Source organism: Humulus lupulus, chromosome 4, assembly GCF_963169125.1.
Source record: "Humulus lupulus chromosome 4, drHumLupu1.1, whole genome shotgun sequence".
Classification (NCBI taxonomy): domain Eukaryota; kingdom Viridiplantae; phylum Streptophyta; class Magnoliopsida; order Rosales; family Cannabaceae; genus Humulus; species Humulus lupulus.
The window spans coordinates 240,601,011-240,617,025 of record NC_084796.1 but is presented as its reverse complement, the minus strand read 5'-3'; the positions used below and the strand labels follow the sequence as shown (position 1 = coordinate 240,617,025).

Genomic DNA, 16,015 nt, shown 5'->3' with positions numbered 1-16,015 from the left:
AGAGTCCTAGTTTGTTGTCAAAAGTCTTTGTTTGTAAATCAAAGCTTATAGTTAAGAAATTATTCCAACTATTTGCTGATATCTTCTAGTAATTAAAGACAAAACGAAAAGGAACAAAAATGGAGATATAAAAGGAAACACTCTAACAAGCATTTGCAGGGCACCATCTTCAATACCTTATCACCTACCGTTTCTTTACTGCAACTTGCATATAATGCTTGAGAATCACACTGCACATCAATATAAATTGTTATACAAAGAAAATGGTTGAGAAATCACAGAAGTTCAATAGATGAAACTGTGGCAAAACTGTCCATTTATTAGCTTTCTCACGCTTGTCAGGATTTTACACCATTGTTGAAGTAGTATATGGTAAATAAGAAAAAATGTCTTATAATAAAAATCTTAAAAGGGAACATTACATAGAAATTGTCATTTACTAATGCATTTCTGTCATCAATGATTAAATGAATGGAAAATACATATAATAAAAAGTGAAAAATGCTGATTCAGTAGCACAAAGAGGTGCATATATAAATGGAATACACTAAGGCTGGCTACTCTTTCTCTTCAATCATGCGGCTGTTACAAATTGAAGTGCATATACAAATATATAGATAAGATAATTAGGGCGATGTGAAAGAATAGTGCTTTGGGCCCAAACCAGCTAAAGGATTGCTTCTGCAGACTGACAGGCACTTGAGGCTGGCTTTTGATGGTAACTTGAAGCTGAGGGATGCAAGAAATCTTTTTATAATAGGAGGGGTAGGAGTTGTTTTTCTTCCATTCATACTTGGCATCCAGCAAAGGGCAATGAGACATGAAGAAACTTTCGAAAGAGGGTGACAGTGAACCTTCAAAAGAGGGTGGCGACCCTTTTACTGGAAGTGTCTCCAAGTTGAGGCAGCCAAAGATGTATAGTTCTTTCAAGGATGTGAGCTCTTGAAACGCCTTGTCGTCTAAGGATTTAAGGCAAGCAACCTCGGTAATTTTAAGGGAGGTAAGACTTGTCGGCAGAAATCCTTGCTCTAGAAAGGACACCATATCTTCACCTTCATAACCTCCAAAATCAAACATTATCAGATTGGGAAGTGCTTGCAAATGCCAATTCTTTCGAGACGCTATCACCTTTTTGCAGCGGTAAATGGTGAGCTTCTGCAAACTGAGAGGCAACCCAAATCTAGGAAGTGATTCTAAGTCTGGACACCCACGGATAATTAGTTTCTGCAGAGAAGGTAAGAGACTAGGCAGTTTCTCTGGGAGAAACCTTAATTTGCTGCACTGTGAGAGCTCCAGTTTAGTCAGAATTGGGCAAAGGAGGTTGCTATCAGGTAATAATGTGAAATTAGGGCATTCTTGGACAGAGAGAGCAGAAAGAGAGTTTATGCGGCTATTAAATTGCCAGAAAGACTCAACACTCGCACAATTACGAATTTCGACATTCCTGATGTTGGGAAAGAAATCTATGTGAAGCAATTCGAAGGAGCTGAAAAAATACTCAACTGAAAGATCTTGGAGGAATTCGTATTTGTAGGGCGGTAAAAATTCTATATTGCCACAATCCCTGAGGTATAGGTTTCTCAAGTTGGCAGGAACACACCTTTGATCAAAATTTTGAGCACCAGTGCATGATTTGAATCCTCCAAGCTTCTCGCACTGGTTGATTATTACTGTACTGACATTTGGCATCATTGGGAGCGAAGAACCAAGCTCTGGACATTCAAAAATATCAAGCTCTGTCAAAGACGGTAAGAGACCAGGCAAATCTCCTGTGAGGCTTTGACAAACGCATATGGTAAGTGATTTTAGCTTTGGGAAGGCTTCAACATTTGCTTTTGGCATTGACCATTCTTTCCAGTTGGACATTTCTTCAAATTTCAAGGTTTCCAATGATGGAAATGGTGTACAAGTAGTCCCATAAAACTCAAGACCCACTGTCTCTATTGCATCACAGTGTTCAATACAAAGAGTCTCGAGGGCTGGTAATTGCCCAAGTGGTGGCAACTCACAAAGTTGAGGACAACCCATGTCGAGATATCTCAAATTAATGAGATGAAGGAAGTTTTTAGGAAATTTAGTGAGATCTTGACACTCCTGTATCTTTAATGTCTGTAAATTGTACAACACACAGAAAGATTTGGGCAACTCTTTGATTGAAGTGCCAGAGAGATCCAGGTAGCGGAGGTGCCTTAATTCACCTATTGACTTAGGCAATTCATTGACTTCCTCATAACCATTCAGAGATAAAAATCTCAAACACTTCAACTTCAACAAATCTTCCAACAAAAATTGCACTAATTCGTTCGAAGCGTTGAAGTATGTGCCAAGAGTAAAAAATGTACGCAAACAAATTGCTTTAGAAATTGACTTGAATATCTCATGGAAATCATTAGCCTTCATGGTTACTGCAATGTGTCTTGTTTTCCTTAACAATTCAATTTCGCATGACTTGTTTCCCTCTATGTGAATAAACTTCTTTCTAGAAACAGAATTAGCCAAGTCAACCATAAGGTCATGCATCACGAAACAATCTCTTTTATAAGCACTTGTAAAAGGTTGAAAAAATGATCGTGACACCAAATCATCGAAATAATCATATCCCACTTCTTTTCTTGTCCTATTTCCACTTGAATGTTCCAATAAATTGTCTACCATCCACAGCGAGACCAGCTCATCCTTGGTAAATTCATAGTCTTTGGGAAACATGGAACAATAAACAAAACATTGCTTCAAGTATGATGGGAGATAATGATAACTCAATCTCAAAGCTGGAAGAATATTTTCTCCTCCTATTGGCAAATCCAATATATGGCTTTTTGCTATTCTCTCCCACTGCCTAACATCTGTAAAGCGCAAGAGGCTTGCAAGTGCTTTAACAGCTAATGGCAGGCCTTTGCATTTCTTAACAATTTCTTTGCCAATTCTTTCCAAGTCCGAATCTACAACAAATTCTTTATTGCGAGATACAATCTTTACAAACAACTTCAAGCAAGCTTCTTCCTTCAACTCATTAAGATGCCGAAATTCAGTTGTTCCCATGATGGATGCAACTTTACGACTTCTTGTTGTCACTATTATTTTGCTACCTTAGCCCCAGCTTTGAAAATCATCCTCATCGTATCCCAAAAATCATATTTCTCACACCAAACGTCATCCAAAATTACCAAAAACTTCTTTTCCTTCAACCTTTCTTGTATTTTCTCTTGCAGCACATTCAAGTTCTCAACAGGACAAGCATCTCTAGTTATTGCTTCATGGAGCGTCTTCATTGCCTTACAAACATCAAACTCTTCTGACACACAAACCCATGCCTTGAGCTCAAAATGAGTCTTGACTTCATCATCATTATAAACAGCTTGAGCAAGAGTAGTTTTGCCAATCCCACCCAAGCCCACTATGGGAATCACACCTATCTTTCCACTTCCAACTTCATCTGACAGCAGCATTCTTTTCAAAATAGTCTTTTCATCATCTCTACCATAAAATTCAGAATCATCTATGGAAGATATTGAAGGTGGTCTCAGTGATTGGATTTTTTCCACACCCTTTTGCAATTCAAGGATGAACCTTTGTTTTTCAAAAGTTTCCAATCTCTCAAGAAGCTTCTCCATATCTGTCTTTCTGTTCATATCAGTTGGGTTGAAACTAGAGAAGAATTTTCTTACCTTAGTTTTGTCAGGTTCTGACTCTGCTTCCACCTTGAGCTTGAGAGCATCGTATTCAATTTCGTCAAAGAGGTCCTCTGCATCTTCCACAACATCTTGAAGCTTGTTCAGCCACTTCTCGACTCTGGGGTTTCTCATCTGCTTCTGCTCCGCATCACCAAGTACCTCAGCAAGAGAGAGTAACGTTGTCTCCAGCTTGTCAAGCAGGCTATCGAAACCAGAGTCCTTCTTTCCTCTTAAGAAGGTTGCCACTTCAGAAGAAAGGATCTTCTTCAGCAGAAAGTCGACGGAAGCAGAGATAACAGGTCCAACCACCAACTCTACAGCCATTGTTCTCCTCACTAGTTCAGTTGCAAGTGCAGTTGAAGATTCTGGGAGAGCAAAAGTAATATTGAGAAAAACAACCGTAATTTGAAAATGAAGATGGTTTCTTCTTACTATTGAAAAGTAATAAGACAAAATAAAAACAAACCTATGAAAAATATTATTTTTCATATAACATGTGCATGTGCCTCTTTACTCGTAACCTGCGAGATTAACATGTGCCTTGGATGCTTTACCGACAAATGTATATATATTGATGCAAATAATATTATATACATTGTACGGCTCCTTATGAGTTTGTGACATATCAGAGAACGGGTGTTCGTAGTGCCGTTTGTGCGGGTTTTCTCTAATTTCTTTTTACCGCACTACATATACGGTTTGAACAATTTTCCAAATTACAACCCACACTGTATAGACTTCAAACTACATAAATCGCACCGCAAAAATACATTGTAGTACGGTGTGGTTTTGTCAGTTTATATCTATAGCCAAATAATTTAACAATTAAATATTATAATTAAGAATAATTCATAATAAATCTCATAACCATAGAGTGTTTAATAAAATAATTAAATGTACAACAAGCTAATAAAATTTAAGCAAAATAGTAAAAATATAACAAACTAATAACAAATAAAAAATGTAATATAAAAGTAAATATTATTTTAATTAATGAGGAATATCTTTGTAGAATATGTATTAGCATTCTATGAAATATTATATTTCTTTCTAGATATTGTGTATATTATATTATACTATATAAATATTTAACTATGTAGTAAAATTGAAAAAAAAATAATATAAAAAAGTTAATATATATAATGATGCGGTGCGGTGTGATTTGAACCGCATTTATAAAATTTAAAACTGTAAACCACACTGCACCGTGCGGTTTGGCAAAAATACAAACCGCAACCGCACCGCGAAGGGTTCCAAACCACAAATTGTGGTGCTGTGTGGTGCGGTGTGTGCTGTTTTATGAACACCCCTATATCACAGTACTGAAAACTTTACTGTGTTTTTTCTTTCTTTTTTAATAAATAATATAATTTAGTAAATGTTACCCGGTAATTTAGCAAAATGATCTATTTTTTAACATTATTTTACACTCTAACCTAGTTTTAATAATTTTTTGTAAAAAGATTTCTTATAATTTAGATAGCTAGTCGAAAATTTAGACATGGTCGAAAAATTTAAATATAAAGATTATTTTACAAAAACTTATCAAAATAGACCGGAGTGCAAAAAAAAAAAAAAAAAAAAAAAAATATCATTTTCAACAATTTGTCATTATAAATGCCTTAATAAAAGAGAGGTAAACGAATATGGTATCACATAAGAAAAAATTAATATTTTAAAACACTACAGACTACACTATTTTTAAGTCGTTAGTTGAACAAACAAAAATCATTTTGAGGTATAAGGGACTTTTAACTTAGTTTTTATAACTTCAAACACGAATATAGTATTTTTACGTTTATTCTGGAACAGAGCTTGAGTTATTACGCTTTTTAGGGCCTTTTTAGGATATAGAACTCATTTAAGCAATACTCATAAAGATCTATCTAGAAACAAATTTTCAATCCCTAAAATCATAAACTTTATTTATTTTTTTTATATTCTTCCATATAAGTCGATCAATTTATTTATGTGAATCCTTCTCGTAGAAATTTTTGCTGCATCAAGAAAATCTTCCAAAACTAGTTATAGTTGGTTTAAGATTCATCTTACGTCCCAAAAATTTCGAAAGAATCTCTTCCAAACAAGACCAATAATGTCACCACGGGCAAATCAAGAATGGGACTTTGATATCGCAAGCTCAAGTCCCACAACCCTTTTTCTCAATCAACTTAAATTTGGGGTTTTTCCTTTTCGGTCTTTTATCAAAAATAGGAGGCTACTCAATATAGGACATGGAAAGAAGAATGAAAAAAAAGTTTGCTTTACAGCTCAAAAAATATAGGTGACTAGCTCACTTTTACAATAATGAACCATTTGTGGCAGAACAACATTGACTGATACCTGTCTTATACTTTTGTATATAACAAATGTGCAAAATTTGTTACCCTTTTGATGCCTAGACGGTTTGAATCCAATATCACACTTAAAGAGGTCAACTGATGCAGAGACAAAATGGGATGAATCTATCTGCTATCTATAAAAATAATAACTGTGGTTTCAATGAGAGAGCTATGAGTTCTTGCAGCGAAGCCAGTTCTGCAGATTCACATGGTGTATTATCTACATTGGGGTCTACCTTGATTTCTTTGAGAACTTGGGGTTTTTGCACATACGAATGCTTGAAGGTGTCACTTCCACCAGTTCATCTTCTTGAATGTACTCAATGCAGTCATCCAGACTGTAGGTCAGCGGGGTATCGAGAATGACTACAAAAAGAGAAGAAAATGGATAGTTAGAGGAGATCGAATTGAGAGTTTGCTCTTGAACTAGATAAAGTTAGAAATATATAAACTATAAATGGAAAAAAGAAAAAGACAAAGAAAGAAAGAAGAAATAAATGGCAATGGTGATTTTTGAAAGCTACCTGTTTGTTCTTTGTTTGACCGAATGTTAGTCGCAGCCTTTTTCTTGCAGACATTGAGGGACAAGTCCCCAGGCCTTTGATGAATGCCAATAATCTGACCTTTGTAAACATCCATTCCGGGAGCAATAAACATTTGCCCTCTATCTTGTGAACTAGAAAGAGCATAAGAAGTGCTCGTTCCCTCCTCAAAAGCAACCTGAAAATGAGTTGACATGATTTAGAACTTAAATTTGAATGTTCTGCTAATTACAATAAATGAAAACCAGGAAAATATGGAGTCACGTTGGGTCTGATCCTCGTGTTTAGAGGATTAATAATGCTTTAACAGGAATTAGTGAATTTGGTTGTATAACTTAAATCAAAATTGAGTCAGATCTCTGATGAAACATATGATGTCAAAAAACTGTAAAGATGCAAGCCTTCAAAAGAAATTACCAGTGAGCCCAGATCCCGAGTACTAATATCACCAGCCCAAGGTCCGTAGCTATCAAATATTGTGTTGAGGATTGCTGTGCCACGAGAAGCTGTTAGAATTGCATTCCGTAGACCAAGAAGACCACGGGTTGGGATTTTGTATTTAAGCAGTGTGGTGCCTTCCGACCTACACACGAAAGTAATTATCAGCTCATATGTAGCATTAAAGAAGAAAAATGAACAAGTTGCTTACTCCTATAGCAGTATGTAAGTGAAGGTGGGCAGAAAAGGAAAGTGAGCATAGCTACTGTTATATCACTTGTATTTTCATTAAGAAACCACTAACTTCTATTGAAGCTTAATCCATGTTCTGGACAGCAATCGTGTTGAATTGTTTATGATGATTTGCGTATAAACTGTTAGTTCATCCCAGGAATTGTTTATGATGATTTGCATATTAGCTGTTAGTTCATCTGATTTCACTTGCAATCAATTACTTATCCTTAAGGTATAAGGAGAAGTGAAGAAAACAATTTACTTACCCAACTCCTTGCATATCAAACATCTGACCTCGCCTTTTTCCAAGAAGCTCAACCACTGCTCCCATGTGTTCTTCTGGCACTTCCACAGTGGCAATCTGCAAGCAATAGCATAAGATATACATTTTCACAATATATATTGAGTATTTTCTTTTCAATATTAGCATAATCATGTACTAAAACTTGTAATTCTAAAGAAAACAAAAATACAACAAATGAAATGAAAAAGGAGACTGATTTCTTCACTAATATGCCCAATACAAGATAATGCTCATGGTATCAAAAGCTTAAAGAAATTACAATGAAAGAATTGCAATTCACCATGCTTCAGCTTTTCCCAACATTTTCCATTTCCTCTAAAGAATTGAAATCAAAGCATGACCATGTCATGGTCAATCTTTTATTTATTTACTTATTTTGGATAGGTAAACAATATCTATAACCATCACTCTACTTTTTCATTCATAAGTTTTCAGTTTTTAAGCTTCTTCCAGTAGTACAGCCAACACGAATATAGTGACATTACCTCAAATGGCTCCAGCACTTTGTCATTTACAACTTTGTTGATAACTTTGGGAGGTCCCACCATGAATTCATATCCTTCCCTTCGCCTGGAGGAATGGCTATAGAGTTAGAGAATCGCATGTGAATAAAATGAAATAGCAAGACAACATGTATATACTTACATGTTTTCGATCAATATTGTAATATGTAAGGTACCACGTCCACTAACAATGAATGTATCTGCTGTTTCTCCATCTTCAACTTTCATAGCCAAATTACGCTCAAGCTCACGGTATAGTCGATCTCGCAAGTTCCTACTAGTGACATACTTTCCCTGTATAGTAATGAAGAAACTTCAGGTCATCAGTTAATGTACAAACCACAAATACTGACACATAATGCTGATACAATCAGGCTATAAGTAAAATAAATGAGTACAATATTTTTAAAATTCATTGAGTGGACAAACTTTTGCTATAGACCAAATAAAGACTAGTTTTCATAATGGTGTCTCTTTACATAAGATACTTGAAGGCTTAAAGAATTTAGAGATGACAAAACAAAAATAAACATGTGCAACATCATTTTGGTAAGACATGTAGTCAACATAGTTTAATTATTTTGTGAACTTACCTCACGACCAACAAATGGTGAAGTGTTAATGGCAAATGCCATTTTAACTGTGGGTTCTTCCACCTTAATGGCGGGTAATGGCTTCCCAAATGATTTATCAGCTATTGTCTCTCCAATCTGACCAATCAATTCAATGCCATGCTAATAAGACTACGTAATAATTTCAATTAACAAAATCTGTTAAAATTAATGGAATGAGAAGAAATAAAAAGACAATCCACATAGGAGAAACAGTAAAGAGTAAAAAAATTGTCACCTGAATATCGTTGATTCCACAAACAGCACATATGTCACCTGCCTCCACACTTTCTGCTGGAGCCCTCAGAAATTTGTCGTAAACAAAAAGCTCACTTACCCTTGCAAATCTGCAAGAATCTTCTGAGGTACATACCTAGTCAAAATTCAAACCATAAGAGAAAAAAAAAAGGAATTGAATGCTCTTTCCTATAAAAAAGTTAAATGAATTCGTGCAGGCCAAAATAATAAATTCATTAAAAAAAAACATGAAGTTCATAAATAAGGCAAATATTTTAACCCAAGTTTTAAGAATGTGTAAAGTATGGAAATGGGACTTAAGCACATAAGTAAGAGCCTGCAATTGACATTTCAATTCAAGAACCACTGCAACAAGAAGAAGATTACCAGGAAATTACATCTCTTTTTCTTTTTTTTTTCTTTAACACTTCCAAAAATCTCTCAGGTAATGGTACAAGATATGACAAAAAGACTATAACATAACTACCAATACTTTCAGATACAAAAGCAAACTCACCCTCACTTCCATCCCTTTCTTAAGAGCCCCAGCATGCAAGCGTCCAATAGCTATTCGTCCTTTATGTTCATCATACTCGATATTTGTTACCTGGAATATTTGAGCAGCAATAACATGCAAGAGATTATAAGATGCTTGTACTGAAAAAACTGAAAGGAAAATTCTCAAAAGTAAGACACACATATTATCTTCGTGCAAGACAATACACTAACATTACATTTATAAAACTAAAAATCCAGTTTGGTAAAATTGAACCTCTAAAAAACACAGGAGCTCTCTCTCTCTCTCTCTCTCTCTATATATATATATATATATATATATATTACCAAAACAGCTCTACTACAACTTCTCCCTTTAAACGAAGCCTAATGAAAGAACAGTTGACGATGGTATAAAATTACCAACCAATATCTTCAAATAATAGGTGATCATTTTAGGTAGGATATAAGATCTTGTGCGATTTCCCCATCAAAATATAACCATTTGACAATAAGCCAATATTCAAAATTGAAAATTTTCCAGCAAAAATGACAAAAACTGACCCAAATCATAGTTTCAGGATGAAATGAAAAGCTTAAATGAAACTGTTCCTGACACTCAGACATCTACCCAATCTTTAAAAAACAGTGCATTTTTAGATTATTCTGCTAAAGAATCCAAGGAAAGCAATACAATCCAAGAGTTCAATTGGAAAATTCCCCAAAGTTGTACTACCCCTAGACTATTTAACAATATATAAATCAGCAAGAGTCAAACCAAACTTCACAAAATCAGTATCTACGAATGGAACTTAGATTGTTTTAGACTATAATATAAATATACAAGATTCTAAAACAAATGAATATGGTTCTAAATGATTATAAGATTAAGCAAGTTCAGATCAACATATTACTCAAATCGTAATTGTAGGATGTCATAGGATACTCAAAAGGTCGTGATTCCAGAGGAATACTCATAAAAATTAAAAAAAAATGAAGAGATACAAGATGCTATATCAACCTTGTATCATATATGCAATTCAAGACAAGTAAACCTTGCCTGGCTTACTCTCATTTTCTGATTGTCAGGTCTAGTCCCTGTAAGCATATAAAAAACTAATGCTTCATTGTCTTGTTCCTCGTACTCATTAACAGTCCTAGTTTGTTGATAAAAATCTTTGTATGTAAAACAGAGCTTCTAATTAAAAAATTATTCAAAATATTTGGTGATATCTTCAAGAAACTGAAGCTTTATTCGCAATTGGAATCAGAGCTAAGCACAAAAAGAGAAAAGGAAAGAAAAATTGATGATATAAAAAGGGCAAACTCTTACAAGCATTTGCAGGGCACCATCTTCAATACGTGGTCCAGGGATGCATCTTATTATAGTCTCGAATAGTGGCCCCAGATCTTCAGCCAAATTTTCAGGAGACAAACCTGCTTTTCCTTTAATGCCACTCGCATATATTGCTTGAAAATCACACTGCACATTAGTGTGAAATTGTCAAAACTCCAAAAAAAAAATGGTGACATCGAGGAATCACAGAACTTCAAAAGATGAATACAACTAGAATAAATTCGTGGCTATTTTAGCTTTCTCATGCTTGTCAGGATTTTACACAATTTTTGTATTTATCTTTGCAGTGTATGGTAAATATAAACAAAATGCCTTACTATATTGGCAAATCATCCTCAAATGAAAAATCACTCACATGCATCAAGTTTCTTAGGCACGAGATCACTTCAAAATACAATTCCAGGTTTGACAGAAAACAATAATAATAATCTGCTGCACTTAATCTAAAATTCCAAAGGCATCAAATTTTGATAACCACTCCTTAGAATAATTGATAGGTAAAAAGAAGGAAAAAGGATTATACACCTGTTCATCTGTCGCATTAAGTTCAATGAAAAGTTCAAAAGTGGAATTAATGACAAAATCTGGGCGAGCTGAAGGTCTATCGATCTTGTTGACAACAACAACAACAGCATGACCAAACTCTAAAGCTTTCTTCAAAACAAATCTTGTTTGAGGCATTGGACCCTCCACAGAATCTACCTACAAAAGGAAAAGCTCTTCTACTTTAACAATTGATCATCAAATAAACCATTTAGTTTTAGATACTATCCAATTTCCATAGGCATAGTCATAAGAAGATACATATTGGAATTGGAGCACATTTATTGTACATACAAAATTTTAAAAGGGAATTTAACATGAGGCTGTGTCAGCAAGAGATTAGTGACTATGACAAAGAAACTTATCTTTTACTAATGTACCTTTGTCATCGCTGTTTATATACATTTTCTTAAATAATCAATATCAATGACTAAATTAAGGGAAGAAACGAAACAGTTGAAACACATATTACAAAGTGAAAAATACTGATTTCATAGCAATAAAAGGTTATAAAAATGTACCACTAGAAGAATCCCTTCCACCATATTAAGAATACGCTCCACTTCACCTCCAAAATCGGAGTGTCCAGGAGTATCAATTATATTAATTTTAGTATCTTTATACATAATAGAAGTATTTTTGCTAAGGATTGTAATTCCCCTTTCCCGCTCTATATCATTTGAGTCCATTATCCTTTCTTGCACAAATTGGTTATCACGAAACACCTGCAACAACAGAAAAAGAATTTAAGATTACTCTCATCATCTTATCCTTGCTCTTATTCCAACGAATGAGAGCGTTAATAACACATAAACGTCTGTGATGACTTTCATCAAACACCTGTCAGGCAATTGATAAAACTACAATTCCATTATCCTTCTTTGGTTATAAGGAACTAACGTAAGGACTTCGAGTCATTTCTTTCATGAGTTGCGTTGCAACCGCCAGTATTATAGACTAAGAAAAGAAAGAAATGCTAACCTTCGATTGCTTCAACATAGCATCAACCAAAGTTGTCTTTCCATGATCAACATGAGCAACAATTGCTATGTTTCTAATATCACTTCTTCTCTTCAACTGACTCTTCTTCTCTGAAACAAGTCTCAGAAATTAGTCATTTTTTTTAACAAATTAAAATCCATAACAGGAAAATGACTTTCCAATATATTAGTATCAGAATTTGACCAAAAACATTCTAATATGCAAGAAAAAAGTTGGAGGAAATACCGGTGGCTGCTTCAGTAGCTTCAGAAACGGAACACTTGATTGGTTTTCTGCTAATTGAATTTCCAGAACGAAATTTAAGAGCAGTTTTGGCAGTTGAAAACGAATGAGGGACTGAGCTAGAAGATAAGTTGAGACCAAAGAGTTGCTTGGAGAGTGGAGCAGAAGAAGAGATGGTTCTAGTGTTAGGGTTGGGAATAGAGAAGGAGGAGGAGCTGTTGAAGCCAATCGCCATTTCCATGGCTCCACTCACTCTCAGAATTGCTCAAGCTGAGAGAAAAGAGAGATATAGAGATAAAAAGGGCGAGACAATGGATTTGGCAAATGAGGCTCGTATTAGACCTCTCTCTAAGCAACTAATATAGGCCAATATTTGCATGTCTTTGGGTTTATTCCGTGGAAGGTCCTGTTATCTCCACGTCGCCGCGTTGAGTGGCCACTTGGTGGGCCATGGTGACATAAAAAGAGGACCTTTACGAAGTATTAAAGTAGAAATCTTGACAAGCTTTTAAAAAAGAACTGGGAACACATCAATGGTTACCGTTTGTTCCACCAGTGCCTCATGGCTTCCCGCCACTCCTATACCTCAACAATCTTTTCCTGCATTGAAAACGAGAATACCCAGTTGCAGTTCTAAGCTTTTCTCTTTGAATAAAGTGATAATTGGCCAGACTTTGAAGGTTGAGGAAGCTCAAGATTGTGCTTTTGGAGTTGTTTCAGTCCGCGAGGAGGAGACCCTTCTCGTCAATGAATGGCCTCAGCTTATTCAGTCCTCAATTGGGTCTAAGAATCTCCATCTGGGTCGGACGATTCATGGATTTTTGGTGAAAAGGGGTAGCCAAAATGATACCTTTGAAGGGAATAATCTAGTGAACATGTACTCGAAGATGAAGAGATTGGATGATGCGCAGCGGATGTTTGATGAAATGTCTGTTAGAAATATCATTACTTGGACTTCTTTAATGAAGGGCTACTCGGAGAGTGGCGATACAGAATCTGTTTTTCGAATTGCAAATGACATGTTTTGCACTGGAGAGAAGTTCAATGAGCATACTTGCTCTGTGATTTTACAGGCGTGTAATTCTCTGGAGGGCCGGAAGCGTGGGGAACAGGTCCACTGTTTCGCCATAAAAAGTGGACTTGATGAAAATGTTACTGTGGGTACCTCATTGATTTCTATGTACTCAAAAGGTGGCTGCTTGAGTGATGCTGAGAAAGTGTTTAATGGCATAGATAACAAAGATGTTAGGTGTTTAAATTATATGATTTTGGAATATGGGAAGTTGGGATGTGGAGAGAAGGCAATGTGGGTGTTTATCCATCTTATGAGATCTGGTTTGCTGCCAAGCGAGTATACATATGCTAATATAATAAGTGCTTGCAATGGAGATATTGGAGCAAATGAAGGCAAGCAGTTACATGGACTTTCTGTTAAGTATGGTGTTGTGGGTGAAAGTCCAATTGGAAATGCGTTAATAACCATGTATGGAAAACATGGAATGGTTGAAGAGGTTGAGAGGATGTTTGAAACAATGGATGAGAGAAATTTGATTTCTTGGACTGCAATTTTGACAGCACATCTTAGAAATGGCAATGCAAATAAGGCGATTGATATTTTTTCGGAAACATTTGCCCTTGGTTTTGCCTGTGATTCTGTTTCCCTGTCTATTATGCTTGATGGCTGCTCGGAATGGAGAAGCCTAGAGTTAGGGGGCCAAATCCATGGACTAGTAATAAAGTTTGGTTACTTATCTGATGTCAAGATCGGGACTGCTCTAACTGATATGTATGCTAAGTGTGGTGATCTTCAGTCAGCCAAAAAGCATTATAGTAAACTTTCAAATAAAACTACTGCCTTATTCAATGCAATTCTCGTTGGATTCATGGAATCATATGAGGATGAGAAAGAGGATCCAATGGTCTTATTCAGTCAACTGAGATTCGAGGGTCTTTATCCAGATTTCATAACTTTTTCGCGGCTTCTAAGTTTATCAGCTGACCAAGCAAGCTTACAAGTGGGGAAGAGCCTCCATGCTTACACCATTAAAACAGGATATGAGGCCGATTTGACAGTAAGTAATGCTCTAATTACCATGTATGCCAAATGTGGTAGCGTTGAAGAAGCACATAAAATGTTTAGCGGCATGAAAAGCTTGGATTCTATATCTTGGAATGCCATCATTTCTGCATATGCCCTTCATGGACATGGAAAAAGAGCAGTTTCTCTTTTTGAGGACATGAAGAGAAAAGGATTCTACCCTGATCATATCACAACATTGGCTATTCTTCAAGCTTGCAGTTACTCTGGATTATTGGAAACTGGGCTATCCTTGTTTAATGAAATGGAGCAAAAGTATGAGATTAGGCCGGTAGTTGAGCACTTTGCTTGCGTGGTTGATCTTTTGGGTCGTGCAGGACAATTCTCAGAAGCCATGGGTTTCATTAAAAGAAGCCCTTTTTCAGACTCAACTCTGCTTTGGAGAACTTTAGTGAATGTATGCAAGCTATATGGTGAAATGGAATTTGGTGTGTTGGCATCAAAATGTTTACTTGACTTGGAACCAGAAGAGGCAGGGTCTTACATACTTGTTTCGAATATGTTCGCTGGAGGAGGAATGTTAGACGAGGCTGCAGAGGTTAGAACTGTTATGAATGACTTGAAACTTAGCAAAGAGCCAGGCTGTAGTTGGATTGAAGTTGATGATAAAGTTCATTATTTTGTGGCAAGCGATATGAACCACCCAGAGAGTAGGGAAATTTATGCAGAATTGGATTTATTAAGGGATGAAATGCAGAGGCATCAAAGTAGTAGTGACTTTCACCTGATTGGGCAGCAAAGTTAGTTTACTTTAACCAATTTTGTTAACTTCTAGACTTATCAGTTATGAAAATGAGTACATTTAAGGTTGAAACACTAGCATAATTTTTGAGTTGATGTAAATACAACTTCCAAGCACTGCAATATTTTCATAAGAATGAATATCAGCATAAATTGTCAATGCTTTCTTGGGATTCAAACACTACGTGAGAATGAACTCAGCTGATCGTAGCAGTGGTCAAAATTTGCCTAAATTGACCATAATCTTCCTGAACAATGAGTTTTTCATTTATAACCTTTGTTTCTTCCTTGTTTGTCACTAGAAGAAAAAACAGAAGATTGACAAAAGCACAACACTACAGAACAAAACCAAACAAAACAGAAGCCCCAAGTTGGATAGGCCTAGGAATCCTGGATAGTAGTTGGACAAGTCCATAAAACCCAAACCATTCATTCTTATGATAGTCCATGCCCAATTAAGCCCAGTTGCATTTGGAGCCACCAGATATTTGGGTGCTGCATTGAAACCACCACTACATTTATTTCTTTATTTTTGAAATTGTTCAAATATATGTGGTAGTGATTTTGGAAGTAGCGACATTTGGAAAAAAAATATATAATATATTTTAGGTTTTTGTTTTCTTGTACTTTTATATTTCGTATTATGATGGGCATTATTCAATTATTTCATATATT

General features: G+C 35.6%; 4 protein-coding genes across 4 annotated transcripts; 1 reads left to right on the top strand and 3 right to left on the bottom strand.

Moving 5' to 3' along the window:
• Positions 1–320: 320 nt before the first annotated feature.
• Positions 321–3,039, bottom strand: LOC133831412 (putative disease resistance protein At3g14460). The gene has a single exon (XM_062261687.1). It carries the CDS (start codon positions 3,037–3,039, stop codon positions 586–588), a length of 2,454 nt encoding a protein of 817 aa, XP_062117671.1. The 3' UTR covers positions 321–585.
• Positions 3,040–3,074: 35 nt separating this feature from the next.
• LOC133831415 (putative disease resistance RPP13-like protein 1) lies at positions 3,075–4,341 on the bottom strand. The gene has a single exon (XM_062261688.1). It carries the CDS (start codon positions 4,158–4,160, stop codon positions 3,075–3,077), a length of 1,086 nt encoding a protein of 361 aa, XP_062117672.1. The 5' UTR covers positions 4,161–4,341.
• Positions 4,342–5,918: 1,577 nt separating this feature from the next.
• On the bottom strand, positions 5,919–12,838 carry LOC133831411 (putative elongation factor TypA-like SVR3, chloroplastic). The gene is made up of 14 exons (XM_062261686.1): positions 12,505–12,838; positions 12,259–12,368; positions 11,799–12,002; positions 11,260–11,436; positions 10,711–10,860; positions 9,400–9,489; positions 8,884–9,018; positions 8,628–8,744; positions 8,177–8,328; positions 8,017–8,101; positions 7,494–7,588; positions 6,973–7,138; positions 6,538–6,733; positions 5,919–6,379 (listed from the first exon to the last, which is right to left on the bottom strand). The coding sequence occupies exons 1-14, from the start codon at positions 12,740–12,742 to the stop codon at positions 6,246–6,248; spliced, it is 2,049 nt and encodes a 682-aa protein (XP_062117670.1). The 5' UTR covers positions 12,743–12,838; the 3' UTR covers positions 5,919–6,245.
• A 56-nt stretch (positions 12,839–12,894) lies between these two features.
• Positions 12,895–15,493, top strand: LOC133831410 (pentatricopeptide repeat-containing protein At2g33680-like). The gene has a single exon (XM_062261685.1). It carries the CDS (start codon positions 13,035–13,037, stop codon positions 15,342–15,344), a length of 2,310 nt encoding a protein of 769 aa, XP_062117669.1. The 5' UTR covers positions 12,895–13,034; the 3' UTR covers positions 15,345–15,493.
• The last annotated feature ends 522 nt before the right edge of the window (positions 15,494–16,015 follow it).

Excerpts from the sequence above, each read along its gene's own strand:
- LOC133831412 (XM_062261687.1), bottom strand. The coding sequence starts at position 3,039 with ATGGGAACAACTGAATTTCGGCATCTTAATGAGTTGAAGGAAGAAGCT.
- LOC133831415 (XM_062261688.1), bottom strand. The coding sequence starts at position 4,160 with ATGAAAAATAATATTTTTCATAGGTTTGTTTTTATTTTGTCTTATTAC.
- LOC133831411 (XM_062261686.1), bottom strand. The coding sequence starts at position 12,742 with ATGGAAATGGCGATTGGCTTCAACAGCTCCTCCTCCTTCTCTATTCCC. Across the intron at positions 12,003-12,258 it reads CTATGTTGAAGCAATCGAAG|GTGTTTCGTGATAACCAATT; the intron begins GTTAGCATTTCT and ends CTGTTGTTGCAG. Across the intron at positions 8,329-8,627 it reads CACCATTTGTTGGTCGTGAG|GGAAAGTATGTCACTAGTAG; the intron begins GTAAGTTCACAA and ends ATTACTATACAG.
- LOC133831410 (XM_062261685.1), top strand. The coding sequence starts at position 13,035 with ATGGTTACCGTTTGTTCCACCAGTGCCTCATGGCTTCCCGCCACTCCT.